General features: G+C 50.2%; 1 protein-coding gene across 2 annotated transcripts in view; it reads left to right on the forward strand.

The window, feature by feature from the left end:
- The first annotated feature begins 5,350 nt into the window (after positions 1-5,350).
- Positions 5,351-15,670, forward strand: part of CRX (cone-rod homeobox) — a 24,635-nt gene continuing 14,315 nt past the window's right edge. For both annotated transcript variants that reach the window (XM_011969906.1, XM_011969905.1), the window contains exon 1: positions 5,351-6,841. In XM_011969906.1, coding sequence (XP_011825296.1) covers positions 6,640-6,841 — 202 coding nt within the window. In that variant the 5' untranslated portion in view covers positions 5,351-6,639. The remainder of the gene's footprint in view (positions 6,842-15,670) is intronic.

Consider the following 15,670-nt stretch of genomic DNA (forward strand, 5'->3'; position numbering starts at 1 on the left):
ATGAGTGAGAACATGTGGTGTTTGGTTTTCTGTTCCTGTGTTAGTTTGCTGAGAATGATGGTTTCCAGCTTCATTCATGTCCCTGCAAAGGACATGAGCTCACCCTTTTTAATGGCTGCATAGTATTCCACGATGTATATGTGCCACATTTTCTTTATCCAGTCTATCATTGATGGATATTTGATAGTCTTGCTCCACCACGCAGGCTGGAGTGCAGTGGTGCGATCTTGGCTCACTGCAACCTCCACCTCCTAGGCTCAAGTGATTCTCCTGTCTCAGCCTCCCGAGTAGCTGGGATTACAGGTACGTGCCACTGAGTCCAGCTAATTTTTGTATTTTTAGTAGAGGTGGGCTTTCACCATGTTGGCTGGGCTGGTCTCAAACTCCTGACCTCAAGTGATCCACCCGCCTCAACCTCCCAAAGTGCTGGGATTACAGGCATTAGCCACTGCACTCAGCCTATTTTTGTTATTTTAATGGATTGATAAATATATTATTTAGTTTCTTTCTATTTTAATTTTTTGTTCTTTTGAGACAGGGTCTTGCTCTGTTGCCCAGACTAGAGTGCAGTGGTGCGATCTCGACTCACTGCAACCTACACCTCCTGAGTTCAAGTGATTCTCATGCCTCAGCCACCTGAGTAGCTGGGACAACAGGCATGCAACACCACGCCCGGCTAATTTTTGCATTTTTAGTAGAGACAGGTTTCACCAAGTTGGCCAGGCTGGTGTTGAACTTCTGACCTCAAGTGATTCGACTGCCTTGGCCTCCCTAAGTGCTGGGATTACAGGCGTGAGCCTCTGCGCCTGGCTAGTTTTAATGTTTCTTAAGGTAAATGGCAATGGATATAACTGATACAAACAAAAGCTCTTTGGGTATTCAATGATTTTTTTTTTCTTTTTTTGAGACAAGTTCTCGCCCTGTCACCCAGGTTGGAGTGCAGCGGTGCAATCATGGCTCACTGTAGCCTAAGTCCCTCCAGGCCCAAATGATCCTCCCACCTCAGCCTCTTGAGTAGCTGGGACTACAGGCATGTGCCATCAACCCCAGGTAATTTTTTATGTTTCTTTTTGTGGAGATGGAGTCGTACTATGTTGCCCAGTCTGGTCGTGAACTCCTGGGCTCAAGCGATTCACCTGCCTTGGCCTCCCAGAGTGCTGGGATTACAGCTGTGAGCCACCATGCCCAACTTTTCAATGACTTTTAAGAACATAAAGGGATCCTGAGACCAAGGAGTTTCACACTTATCTCTGGGCAGGATTGTTCTAAGTGAATGCAGCAGAAAAAACGTATCCAGTCTATTATCGACAGTCATTTGGGAAGCTTTCAGTGTGGGGCTCTTGTGAAGGTTGATGCTAGGGACATTCTTGTTCTCATCTTTTTGGTGAAACAAGACAGAGTTTCTGTTGGGTATGTACCAAGGAATGAAGGCACTGAGTCATATACTCGACTTTAAAAAATACTGCCAAACCATTTTTCAAAGAGAGCTACAGTACTTTGCCCCAGCAGGGTGTGCAAATCCTGAATGCTCCATGTCCTTGTCAACACATGGCATTGTCAGTCTTCCATTTTAGCTGTCCTGGTGGGACGTGGAGTTACCACTATGAGCTTTTCATTTGCCTTTCCCTGTTGATCAATGAATGTGAGCCCTGTGTCATACACTGGTGGATTATTTGCTATTCTCACTTTTGAAATGCCTGTATAAGTCTTCTGCAACCTGGTTGAATATCCAGGCACTGATGTTTTATGACCTCAAAGAGTGGAACAAGGGACATCAGTGTCCCTGCCCTGGGGATCAACCTGGGAGGCCCAAGGCTGGTTCTCAGAGCTGTGGGGTGTGGCACCCACTGGGTCCCAGGTTCCCACCTGAACAGTGGTTCTCACAGGTGAGGCCTGAAAGCTCACAGCCACCTGGTGGGGCAGACACACAGATAACTCCATTCTACAGCAGGGGAGACTGAGCCTGGGAGGGAGGGAGGTGCCCACAGGTCAGGTGGTTGAAGACCTTAAGGACTTGCAGGGAGTCCCAGCTTCTCACACACTGCATGCACCACGGACCTTGGGAACAAGATCTCAGGGAACCATAACCCCATGGAAACTTCCTCTGAGGCGGCTCCTGGTATCATCCCCGCTTTACAGAGGAGGAAACTGAGGCTGAGGGAAGTGGAGTCTCCAGTTCTGTCTCGCACATCAGCGGCAGAGCCAGGGCTGGGCCAGCACCTGCCCCGGAGCCTGTGCCCTCCTGACCACCAGGCGACATGGCCTCTTAGGACACTCACCACAGCCCCATGGAGCTCAGAGGTCCCTTTCTCAGAGGAGGAAACTGAGGCTGAGAGGTTTCGTCAATTCCCGAGGTCACACAGGTGATGAGTGGAAGAACCAGGGGTAGAATTTAAATCTCTTTGGCCCCAGAGCCCCGCTCTTCATCTTCAAGTCTACCTGGGGTTCCTAGAAGTTGGATGAGGTCAGCTTCCTCCTCTGCTCCCACTCCCACCCCAGGCCACCCCATGCTAGGCCTGGGACACGGGGTTCCCAGGGCTCATTGTGACAGTTTGTCACTGTATCCACTTTGCAGAAGAGGAAACTGAGGCCCAGGAGCCCACATGAAGAGCCCAAGGCCATGCAGTGAGAAAAGAACAGAGTTTAAACCCAAACTCATGTGGCTTCATGCCAGCTCTTGGCAAGACCCTCCCGGCTCAGCCATGTTCAGGGCCCTTCCTTGTCAGCCCCACCAGCCTCTCTCTGCAGCCTTTGTAGGCTCCTCTGTCCGGTGAAGACAAGGAGCTGGGTGGATGCATCCACTACCAGGCACGGGACTTGGTAGAAGCCGGGATTCATGGCACAGTTAGAGCCTGAATGAATTAACTCAGGAAAGCCTGAATGAATTAACTCAGGAACAATATGATTACTGAAGCATCCAGAGATTAAAACACCAGTGGGTAGCCCCACAGTCTGACCTCACAGACCCTTTGTCCTTTTGCGGAAACATCACACCATTTCTCTGTGCCAGTTTCTCTACCTGGTTCTGCCCATCCATCCATCCATCCATCCATTCATTCATCCATCCATCATCCATCATCCATCCATCCATCATCCGTCATCCATCCATCATCCATCTATCCATCCATCCATCCATCCATTCATCCATCCATCCATCATCCATCATCCATCCATCATCCATCCATCCATCCATCCATCCATTCATCCATTTCTTTCACATTTATTGAACACACACTTACTACGGTGTGTCTGGGACAGTCCCAGGTACTGGGAATACAGCTGAGAACAAGACAGACAGGGCACCATCCTCCTGACAAGGGCAGACAAGAAACAAGGTGTCAATAAGAGTTTTGCAGAAAACAGGATGAACGTGTTAGGGAGCTAAGGGGGTGCAGGCATGAGGAGTCCCCCATCCTGCAGCAGAGCCTGGAGTGCAACTCATTAACAACCTGATCCAAGGATCCTCCAGTATTCCACACATCTTCAGACTGTCCCCAGAATTTAATCCCACTTTATTTTATTTTATTTTACTTTAAGTTCTAGGGTACATGTGCACAACGTGCAGGTTTGTTACATAGGTATACATGTGCCATGTTGGTTTGCTGCACCCATTAACTCGTCATTTACATTAGGTATTTCTCCTAATGCTATTCCTCCCCCTACCCCCGACCCCATGACAGGCCCCTGTGTGTGATGTTCCCCACCCTGTGTCCAGGTGTTCTCATTGTTCAATTCCCACCTACGAGTGAGAACATGTGGTGTTTGGTTTTCTGTCCTTGTGATAGTTTGCTCAGAATGATGGTTTCCAGCTTCATCCATGTCCCTGCAAAGGACATGAACTCATCCTTTTTTATGGCTGCATAGTATTCCATGGTGTATATGTGCCACATTTTCTTAATCTTTAGCCCCACTTTTTCCAACTGCAATCATGTGCATTACAATAAGTCTCAAAATCAGGTAGCATAAGTTCTCCAACTCGTTTTATTTTCCCAAGGCTTCTTTGATTATTCTAAATCACTTATATTTCCATAGCAACTTCAGAATCAGTTTCACAATCAATTTCTACAGAAAAATCCTGAGGAGATTCTGATTGGGACTGCAGTAAATCTAAAGATTAGTTTGAGAAGAATTGACCTCTTAATAATATTGAGTCCTCTAATCCATGAACATGGTATATAGTTCACTACTGACTTGAGTCTCCTTTAATTTCTTCCAGCAGTGCTTTATATTGTTTCAGTAGGACAATGATCTGAAAGAAGAGAAGGCAGGACTTATGGATGGATTGGATGTGAGTGGTGGGGAGAAAGGGGTTGGGGGCCAGGTTGAGTGCCCAGATTTCTGCCTGAGCCACTGGGTGGAGATGAGAAGGAAAGCAACTTGCCTCAGAAGACCTAGCTCAGAGAGGAAGTACTTGGATTTGATTTCAGCTTAATTGATCCCAGGGCCATGTGCAGGACCAGCTGAAAGCTGAAAGCTGGTACCCTCGCCCCTGGAAGGACTCTGGATCCAAGAGCCAACCAGTACCCAGATTCCCAGGGGCAGGTGATTTCAGAGTTGCTGACACCTTCTCTATCCTGTTAGAAGTTATTTTCTCTTCCCTCTCCCTGCACAGCTGACCTTCCTTCCCTGCTCCAGGGCCAGAGGGTCTGTTCCAGGACTGGATTCTCCCATCAGGAGCCTCTGGACCGGTCGCCGAGGGTCAGACGGCCCCTCCCTCTCTTGCTGTCACCCCTGGCTCTTCAAGCTAATGAGACCTGTCCTGATTCCTCAGCCAGGCCTGTAGCCTTAATCTCTCCTAGCAGGGGGTTTGGGGGAGGGAGGAGGAGAAAGAAAGGGCCCCTTATGGCTGAGACACACAACCCAGCCACAAGGAGGGATTACTGGGCATGTATGTGTGTGCGCGCGTGCGTATGTGTGCTTGTGTGTGCGTGCGTGCGTGTTCGGGTGCATGGGGAAGTGAAGCAGACCCGTGTGGGGCCCAGGAGCTCAGGGAGATATTAATATCTAGAGAGACAGACGAGAGGAGAGAGACACAAAGAGGGCCAGAGACCAGGAACATCGGAAATACAGAGCGACAGAGGTACCAAGATAGGGGAGAAGGACAGAAATGAAAGGAAATCCTCCCAGCTACTCGGGAGGCTGAGGCAGGAGAATTGCTTGAACCCGGGAGGTGGAGGTTGCAGTGAGCCGTGACGGTGCCAATGTGCTCCAGCTTGGGTGATAGAGCGAGACTCTGTCTCAAAACAAAAACAAACCAAAACAAAAATGAAGGGCAATCCAGAGAGACAGGAAACAAGAATCAGAGAGAGAGAGAAAGAGAGAGAGAGAGAGAGAGAGAAAGACAGGGAAAAAGAGAAGGAGGAACAGAGATTGGAGCTGTAGAGAGGCATGGTGGATAAGTGAGGACAGAGACGGAGACGAGGCTGGAGTTACAGGGACAGGTGGACAGGCAGAAAGACAGCAAAGAGAGGGACAGACAGGAACAGAAGGACACAGAGGCTGAGGGAGAGGGGAGAGAGAGTGAGACAGACAGGGAGAGACAGAGAAAGAGAGGGAAAGAATAAGAGAGACCAAGGTGGTAATGCAGGTTTATCAACAAAGACAGGGACGGAGAGGAGCAGATGGAGAATGAAAGAGGGGTATTCAGGCAAGCAGGCAGAAATGCCACAGCCTGAGGCCCAAAGGAAAAGAAACTGAGGTCCAGAGAAACCAGACAAAGACCAATGGTGTGTAGAGAGATGGCAAGTGCTGGGTGCGGTGGCTCATGCCTGCAATCCCAGCACTTTGGGAGGCTGAGGTGGGAGAATCCCTTGAGGCCAGGAGTTTGAGGCCAGCCTGGGTAACATAGAGAGACTCCATCTCTACGAAAATGAAAAAATTAGCTGGGCATCGTGGTGTGTGCCTGTAAAGTCTCAGCTACTTGGGAGGCTGAGGAGGGAGGATCCCTTGAGCACAGGAGGTCAAGGCTGCAGTGAGCTGTGATCATGCCACTGCACTCCAGCCTGGGCGATAGAGTGAGACCCTGTCTCAAAAAAAAAAAAAAAAAAAAAAAAGAAAAGAAAAGAAAAAGAAAAAGAAAAAAACCCCAAATCTCAAACTCCACCAAAAACAGAAAAATGAAACACCCTTTCTAATGTCTGCCTATTTTCAGTGCTGGGAGCAGCCCCCGCCCCCACCACTGTCCCCCAAAAGAGGAGAATATCATGTCTGACAACACAGAGACAGACAGGCCACAGGCAGGAGTTGATCAAGTCAAAGAAAGAGAAACAGGGGAAACTGAGGCAGAAACGGAGAACAATGAGGCAGTACAGAGATAAACTAACTGTCAGACAAACTGTTGTGCAGAGAAAGGGGGACCCAGGAGAGGGATCCCGAAAGCCCCGTGCCTCTCTTTTTTCAGATGGTCTCTCAGGATCCTCTGACAGTTCTCTCCTTCCTCTTTGATGCCTCTCTCTTGGGATACCAGCTGAAGCTGGAGAGACACCAGTCAGACCAAAGGAAGGACTTCCCTGAGGAGTAGGGGCTTATGGTCACCGGCAGGAGCTGGGGCCTCCCTTCCCCATCAACCCTAATTGCCAAGATGTCATGGGGGGAAGAGGAGGGGATTAAGCAGACGGGTGCCCCTCCCCCTTCCAGCCAATGTCACCTCCTGGTGCCCAGTCGAGTCCCCCACCTTGGCCAGGATTACCCTCCGAGATCCGGGCCATGACAAATGACATCACTCCCAGCCCGGGCTTAAAATCTCCCCATGTGAGGGGACGTGTTTCCTTCAGCCTCTGCTGTCTGGCTGCTCTGTCTAGGTCCTGGGCCACCAGGAGAGCCCCGACCCTCCTTTCTGAAGGTGAGCGTCTGCAGGAGAGGCGGAGGGGACCGAGGAAGGGAGAGGGAATGGGGGAGAAGAAAGAGAGGGGAGAAGTTGGGTTTATTTTATTCATGGCTGTGTTTGCCGTGCTCTGCAGGTGACATTTGCTGAATAGTCACGCACAAAACAGAGGTGTCATCCTGGTGTTTGGGGAAACAGGGCTGGGATGTGATTGCAGCAGGAGGGAGTAAGGTTAGACAGCAGGGACTGGCCCATGGCACTCGGGGCATTGGAGGATTCAGGGTGGCTTGTGGGCGCCCTCAAGTCCTGACAGCATCCGGGGTTGGGGGCTTCTCACCGTGGTTCTAAGGCAACTCCTCAGCACACCGTTCTGTTGGATTTTCTTTAAAACTCTTAGCACTGCCCAAAATTTTCATTTGCGCGATGATCCACAAATGGCCGGTCTCCCTCCCTTGCTGAGCATTGATTTCTCCCCAGTGCCCCAGCCTGTGGCTGGGATTTGCCTACATATGTGTTGCGTAGATGGATGGATGAATGACAGACAAGGGACAGAACGGACATAGACGCAGAGAGCCCAGGTCTGTGGCTGCAGCAGGAAGGAGTCCGGTGGACTTGGGCCTGCCCGAGGGAGCTGGAAATGTGATGACTGGGGATCACTGTGCAGGTGAATTGATCACTTGGGGCCTCGATGCACCCAGAGGCTCCGGCTTTCAGCCCAGGCTCTACTTTGGGACTGGGGGGTTCCTCACACTCCTGCCCTCTTAGCTTCCAGCACAGTCACTCTCTCTGATCTTCTGCAAAGCTGTTTTTTTTTGAGATGAAGTCATGCTCTGTTGCCCAGGCTGGAGTGCAGCGCCATGATCTCCACTCACTGCAACCTCCGCCTCCTGGGTTCAAGCAGTCCTCCCACCTCAGCCTCTTGAGTAGCTGGAACTACAGGCGCGTGCCACCAGGCCCAGCTATTTTTTGTATTTTTGGTAGAGATGGGGGTCTTTCTATGTTGTCCAGGCTGGTCTCGAACTCCTGACCTCAAGTGATCTGCCCGCCTCAGCCTCCCAAAGTGCTGGGATTACGGGCATGAGCCCCTGCACCTGGCCGGTCTCCTGCAAAACTCTGATTGACACTTTGTTCCTTGTCTGCCCCAGTCAGGAGGACTGGGGCCTTGTCTGTCTTGTTCTCGGCTGTATTCCCAGTGCCTGGGTCAGTCCTAGACACACAGTGAGTGCTCACTGAATATGGAGGGAATGAATGAATGAATGTATGAATGAATGGATGGATGAAGGGCAGAGGGTAGAATCAGGTAGACAGACTGCCACAGAGAGGAGGTGTGATGCGGTTTTCCCAAAAGGACCGAGCGAGGGCTGTGATGGCCGCAGAGTGAGGTCTGACTTCAAGGCTGCCCACTGTGTTTGAATTTCTGGATGCTCCAGGGATCACACTGTTGATCACTGAGTTGATTTGCTCAGACTCTAACTGTGCCATGGGTCTCCGCTTCCCCCACGTCTCATGCCCGGCAGTGGGTGCATCCACCCAGCTCCTTATCCCCACTGGACAGAGGTGCCAACAGAGGCTGCAGAGAGAGGCTGGAGTGGCTGACAAGAGAGGGCCCTGAACGTGGCTGGGCTGGGAGGGTCTTCCCAAAGGCTGGCATGAAGCCACATGAGTCTGTTTTTTTGTTTTTTGTTTTCTGTTTTTGAGATGGAGTCTCACTCTGTCACCCAGGCTGGAGTACAGTGGCATGACCTCGGCTCACTGCAACCTCCACCTCCCAGGTTCAAGCGATTCTCCTGCCTCAGCCTCCCAAGTGGCTGGGATTACAGGCACCCACCACCATGCCCGGCTAATTTCTGTATTTTTAGTAGAGACAGGGTTTTACTATGTTGGCCAGGCTGGTCTCGAACTCCTGACCTCAGGTGATCCACCCACCTCGGCCTCCCAGAGTGTTGGGATTACAGGCGTGAGCCACCGCGCCCTGCCGAGTCTGGGTTTAAACCCTGTTCTTTTCTCACTGTGTGGCCTTGGACCCCTCACGTGGGCTTTCTGGGTCCCGGTTGCCTCCTGTGCAAAGTGGGGACAATGAGAAGTTGTCACGATGATCCGGCCAGATAAGCCATGGGAACCCCGTGTTGCGGGCCTGGCCTGCAGTGGGAGCAGGGCAGGATACCAGCTTCATTCTGTTTCTGGGGTCCCCAGGTAGACTTGAGGGTGAAGAGCGGGGTTCTGGGGCCAAAGAGATTTAAATTGTACCCCTGGTTCTTCCACTCATCACCTGTGTGACCTCGGGAATTGACGAAACCTCTCAGCCTCAGTTTCCTCCTCTGAGAAAGGGACCTCTGAGCTCCATGGGGCTGTGGTGAGTGTCCTAAGAAGCCATGTCGCCTGGTGGTCAGGAGGGCACAGGCTCCGGGGCAGGTGCTGGCCCAGCCCTGGCTCTGCCACTGATGTGCGAGACAGAACTGGAGACTCCACTTCCCTCAGCCTCAGTTTCCTCCTCTGTAAAGCGGGGATGATACCAGGAGCCGCCTCGGAGGAAGTTTCCGTGGGGTTATGGTTCCCTGAGATTTTGTTCCAAGGTCCGTGGTGCATGCAGTGTGTGAGAAGCTGGGACCCCCTGGAAGTCCTTAAGGTCTTCAACCACCTGACCTGTGGGCACCTCCCTCCCTCCCAGGCTCAGTCTCCCCTGCTGTAGAATGGAGTTATCTGTGTGTCTGCCCCATCAGGTGGCTGTGAGCTTTCAGGTCTCACCTGTGAGAACCACTGTTCAGGTGGGAACCTGGGACCCAGTGGGTGCCAAACCCCACAGCTCTGAGAACCAGCCTTGGGCCTCCCAGGTTGATCCCCAGGGCAGGGACACGGATGTCCCTTGTTCCACCCTTTGAAATCACAAAACACCAGTGTCTGGAAATCGTTGTCGTTGTGAGATCTTGTATATAAAGCCTGGTCGTGTCTGCCGAGTGATGAATTTTCCCGGACTTTCTTTTTTATTTCCTCCCCATGACACACGTCCTCTTTTGATTGACTGATTGATTTTTTGTTTGTTTGTTTGTGTTTTGGGCTGGAGTCTTGCTCTGTCGCCCAGGCTAGAGTGCAGTGGTGCAATCTCAGCTCACTGCAGCCTCTGCCTCCCGGGTTCAAGAGATTTTTGTGCCTCAGCCTCCCCAGTAGCTGGGACAACAGGTGCGCAACACCACGCCTGGCTATATTTTGTACTTTTAGTAGACGAGGTTTCACCATGTTGGCCAGGCTGGCCTTGAACTCCTGACCTCAAGTGATCAGCCTCAGCCTCCCAAAGTGCTGAGCCACAGGCCAGGCCTGTTTTGTTTCGTTTTGCTTTGAGAGAGCGTCTTGCTCTGTCGCCCAGGCTGGAGTGCAGTGGCTTGATCATAGCTCACTGCAGCCTCCAACTCCTGGGCTCAAGCGATCCTCCCACCTCAGCCTCCCAGAGTGCTGGGATTACAGGTACATGCCACCACGCCCAGCCTTCACTGCAGGCTCTTCTGTCATCAGCTGCCTCAGGTTGCTGCCAAACCCAGAGAAAGGTTTTCAGTGGATGTTCGATGTTATTTTTCTTGTTATTATTCTCTGCTGACATCTTGTCCAGGCAGCACTTTAATCATTATTATCAGCTGTTTGATCTGCGGCCCATACTTTCCTCTTGCGGAGCCTCCTATCCCCTATCCGTAAAAAGGGATGATCCTGGCCAGGCACCGTGGCCCACGCCTGTAATTCCAGCACTTTGGGAGGCCGAGGTGGGTGGATCACCTGAGGTCAGGAGTTTGAGACCAACTTGGCCAACATGGAGAAACCCCATCTCTACTAAAAATACAAACAAAAAACAAAACAAAAAAAAGTTAGCCAGGCGTGATGGCACATGCCTGTCGTCCCAGGTTGGGAGGCTGAAGCAGAAGAATTGCTTGAATTCCGGAGGTGGAGGTTGCAATGAGCCGAGATCGCGCCACTGCACTGCAGCCTGGATGACAGAGACTCCGTCTCAAAATAACAACAACAACAAAAACAACAAAAGTCCGGAAAGGGGTGATCCTAAATGTGAGCTTTCTTGGCTTTCCTGTAAGGTCAACTGCTTAGCCGGGCAACCTGGCTCAGATTTGACGACGAAGACAATGAAAGTGTGTGCTTTTGTTCCAGGCCCTGCAAATGGTCCTCAGTGGGGCAAGTTCACCAGTTTCCTTGCCTCCACTCTCTGGAGGTTCATATTTAACATTATTGGTTTTTGGACAAGTGGGAGAGGACAGAGGGATCCCAGGATAGGGGGCTGGGGGAATAGGACCTTCAGGAATTCCTCTAGCCTTGAAATCCTGGATTCTCCACTGCCAGCCTGTATGTGATCCTGGGTAAGTCACACTTTTAAGCCTGATGATGCTGTCTAATCTGTAAGCATCAGGCAAACCAGTGTCTCAGGCCTGTAATCCCAGCACTTTGGGAGGCTGAGGCAGGAGGATCTACTGAGGCCAGGAGTTCAAGACTAGCCTAGGCAACATGGCAAGACACTCCTGTCTACACAAAAATGAAAAAAATTAGCTAGGCGTGGTGGCACACCTGTAGTCCCACCTACATGGGGGGCTGAGGTGGGAGGACGGCTTGAGCTCAAGAAGTCGAGGCTGCAGTGAGCTATGATTGTGCCACTGCACTCCAGCCTGGGTGACAGAGTGAGACGCTGTCCCTAAGACCAAAACCAAAAGCAAAATGTAAGCATCATAGTAATACAATCTCTACCTCCCAAGGTTATGCTGGGGATTTAATGACATCCTGTATAGAGAAGGCTTGTGTATTAGTTACCTACTGCTGGGTAACAGCTTATCCCAAAATTTAGCAGCTTCAAACAATAAACATTTCTTTTCTTTTCTTCGTTTTTTTGAGACGGAGTCTCGCTTTGTCGCCCAGACTGGAGTGCAGTGGCGCGATCTCGGCTTACTGCAAGCTCCGCCTCCCAGGTTCACGCCATTCTCCTGCCTCAGCCTCCCGAGTAGCTGGGACTACAGGCACCTGCCACCACGCCCAGTTAATTTTTTGTATTTTTAGTAGAGACGGGGTTTCACCGTGTTAACCAAGATGGTCTTGATCTCCTGACCTCGTGATCCTCCCACCTCAGCCTCCCAACGTGCTGGGATTACAGGCGTGAGCCACCATGCCCAGCCCAAACAATAAACATTTCTGATCTCTTATAGTTTCTGAGGGACAGGAGTCCAAGAGTGGCTTAACTGGATTATTCCGGCTCAGGGTGTTCCATGGGGCTGTGTAGTCAGATGTCGACCAGGACTGGTCACTTACTGGCGTGGCGGAGGCTGGGGAGATAATATCCATAGTAGCTTACTCTCATAGCTGTTGGCAGGAGGCCTCATTTCTTTGCCACATAGACTTCTCCATGGGATGGCTTGAGCATCCTCACAATATGGCGGCTGGCTGTCCTTAGAGCAGGTGCTAGCCTTGGAAGCTACGCTCTGTCATTTCTGCAATATCCCATTGGTTACACACGTCAGCCTGCTTGTTAGTAGGGACTACACAGGGCATGAATATCAGCGGGTAAGGATTATTGGGAGTTACCTTGGAGGCAGTTTGATTTTGGGGATTTAATGAGGCTGCTTTTGATTTTATTGTCAGCACTGAGCCTCCTCGTGACATTCCTACCAGGTTTTACTTGTTCTTTCTGCTTTTCTCCATGACCACTCTGCTGTGGTCACACGGGGTGCCTTGTTTCTCCTCCAACAAGACCAAGTTGGAGACTCCGTCTCGCTCAGGGTGACAGTGTGAGAGTCCAGCCCAGCCTCCAAGCCTTTGCACCTGTTGGTTTTTTTTTTTTTTTTTTTTTTTTTGCCTGGAAATCTCTATCCCAGATCCACAAAACTTCTTAGATGCCTCACTCCACCCCAAACTCCTTCACTCTCATAACAACTTGTTTTATTTTCTTGGGAGTTCTTGAAACTTTCTGAAAGCTTTTTTTTTTTTTTGAGATGGAGTCTCGCTCTGTCCCCCAGGCTGGAGTGCAGTGGCACGATCTTGGCTCACTGCAAGCCCTGCCTCCCAGGTTCACGCCATTCTCCTGCCTCAGCCTCCCGAGTAGCTGGGACTATAGGCGCCCACCACCGTGCCCACCACCATGCCCGGCTAATTTTTTTTATTTTTATAGAGGTGGGGTTTCACCGTGTTAGCCAGGATGGTCTCAGTCTCCTGACCTCGTGATCCGCCCGCCTCGGCCTCCCATAGTGCTGGGATTACAGGCGTGAGCCACCGCGCCCGGCTCTCTGAAGGCTTTTTTCCCAACCGTTTTATTTTCCGGGAGTTTTTGAAACTTGCTGAAGGCTTTTTTTTTTTTTTTTTTTTTTTTTTGAGACAGCATCTTGCTCTGTCGCCCAGGCTGGAGTGCAGTAGTGACATCTCAGCTCACTGCAACCTCCGCCTCCCGGGTTCAAGTGATTCTCAAGTAGTTGGGATTACAGGCACCCATCACCATGCCTGGCTAATTTTTGTATTTTTAGTAGAGATGGGGTTTTACCATGTTGGCCAGGCTGGTCTCAAACTCCTGACTTCAAATGATCCTCATAACTCAGCCTCACAAAGTGTTGGAATTAAAGGCGTGAGCCCCTGCCCCCGGCCATGGCATCTTTATTTAAAAAAAAAAAAAAAAAAAAAAAGCCAGGCATGGTGGCTCACGCCTGTAATCCCAGCACTTTGGGAGGTCGAGGTGGGAGGATCACCCAAGGTCAGGAGTTCGAGACCAGCCTGGCCAACATGGTGAAACCCCGTTTCTACTAAAAATACAAAAATTAGCTGGGTGTGGTGACAGGTGCTTGTAATCTCAGCTACTCGGGAGGCTGAGGCAAGAGAATCACTTGAACCCGGGAGGCAGAGGCTGCAGTGAGCCAAGATCGCGCCAGTGCACTACAGCCTGGGGGACAAGAGTGAGACTTCATCTAAAAAAAAAAAAAATTTTTTTTTCCTTGTTCATTATTGGTTTCTCTAGGAACGGAACCAAGAAGTTCAATTCTATGAGAACAGAGAAGCTGTGGTCTTATTTCTTGCTATATTCCTAGTTCCTAGAGCAGGGAAGGCATTCAAAAAATATTTACTGAATGAGCAGTAGAATCTCACTTAAAATAAACAGAATCTGTCCCCCCTCCTCACGTGAGGGATGAGAAGGAAAGGACAGTGAGAGGAATGAAGGGGTGGGAGCTGAAAATAAACGCCATCCATTTTTAATTTTTTTTTTTTCTCTGCTCACTGAAAACTCCGCCTCCCAGATTCATGCCATTCTCCTGCCTCAGCCTCCTGAGTAACTGGGACTACAGGCGCCCGCCACCACGCCCGGCTAATTTTTTTTGTATTTTTAGTAGAGACGGGGTTTCACCATGTTAGCCAGGATGGTCTTGATCTCCTGACCTCGTGATCCGCCTGCCTTGGCCTCCCAAAGTGCTGGGATTACAGGCGTGAGCCACCGCGACCGGCAACGCCATCCATTTTTAATTCTTTTTCTTATGTTTCAAATATTTATTGGGGATGCTGGGGACATGGCAGGAACCGAGATATTCCCAGTCCTTGAACTCAGGTAACTGATAGAATTTGAGGGAGAGAGAGAGATAAACAAACATGTAAATATGTCATTTAATACAAGCTGTGTTTTGAAGAAAAGGAGGTAGGGAGTGTGTGTGTGTGTGTGTGTAAAATCCAGTTCAGGGGCATAGACTGGTTTCTCTGGGGAAAGTAGCTGAGCTGAGACCTGGAGGAGAAGGGGTTAGCTGGTGAGAGGGGCTTTGGGGTGAGGGAGAGGCGTTCCTAGCCCAGGAAACGGCTTATGTAAATAGCTGTGGAGGCTGAGAGGTTTTCTGAGGCCGTCCTAATGAGGGCAATGAGGAACCCTCGGAGGGTTTCATGTTCTGTCTGCTTTTTCGAAGATTTCATTGTTGTTTTTGCTTTTGACAAAACCACACACACACACGCATGCACACATGCACAATTAAAAAGGAATCCAAACTATAGAAACAAGATATGGCTTTAGCACTCCTTCCCAGAGGCAGTCACTGGTACCAGTAGCTTGCTTCCTTCCTGGGAATTTTCTATGCATATACAAGTGTATATTCTACACATGAGTAAAATCAATGCTTCATTTTATTAATTAATTAATAATAATAATACTTATTATTTTTGAGATGGAGTCTCACTCTGCCACCCAGGCTGGAGTGCACTGGCACAATCTCGGCTCACTGCAAACTCCACCTCCCACGTTCCAGAGGGTCTCCTGCCTCAGCTTCCCAAGTAGCTGGGATTACAGGCACGCACCACCATGCCTGGCTAATTTTTATGTTTTTATTTTATTTTTATTTTTAAATTTATGTTATTATTATTACTTTTTTTTTGAGATGGAGTTTCGCTCTTGTTGCCCAGGCTGGAGTGCAATGGCGGGATCTCGGCCCACTGCAACCTCTGCCTCCCGGGTTCAAGCGATTCTCCTGCCTCAGCCTCTGGAGTAGCTGAGATTACAGGCGCCCACCACCATGCCCGCCTAATTTTGTATTTTTAGTAGAGACAGGGTTTTGCCATGTTGACCAGGCTGGTCTCGAACTCTTGACCTCAGGTCATCAATCTGCCTCAGCCTCCCAAAGTGCTGGGACTGCAGGCATGAGCAACTGCACCTGGCCTATTTATTATTATTATTATTATTATTATTATTATTTTTTGAGACAGAGTCTCGCTCTGTCGCCCAGGCTGGAGTACAGTGGCCAGATCTCAGCTCACTGCAAGCTCTGCCTCCTGGGTTCACGCCATTCTCCTGCCTCAGCCTCCCAAGTAGCTGGGACTACAGGCGCCCGCCACCTCGCCCGGCTAGTTTTTTGT

Source organism: Mandrillus leucophaeus, unplaced genomic scaffold (genome assembly GCF_000951045.1).
Source record: "Mandrillus leucophaeus isolate KB7577 unplaced genomic scaffold, Mleu.le_1.0 Scaffold120, whole genome shotgun sequence".
NCBI lineage: Eukaryota > Metazoa > Chordata > Mammalia > Primates > Cercopithecidae > Mandrillus > Mandrillus leucophaeus.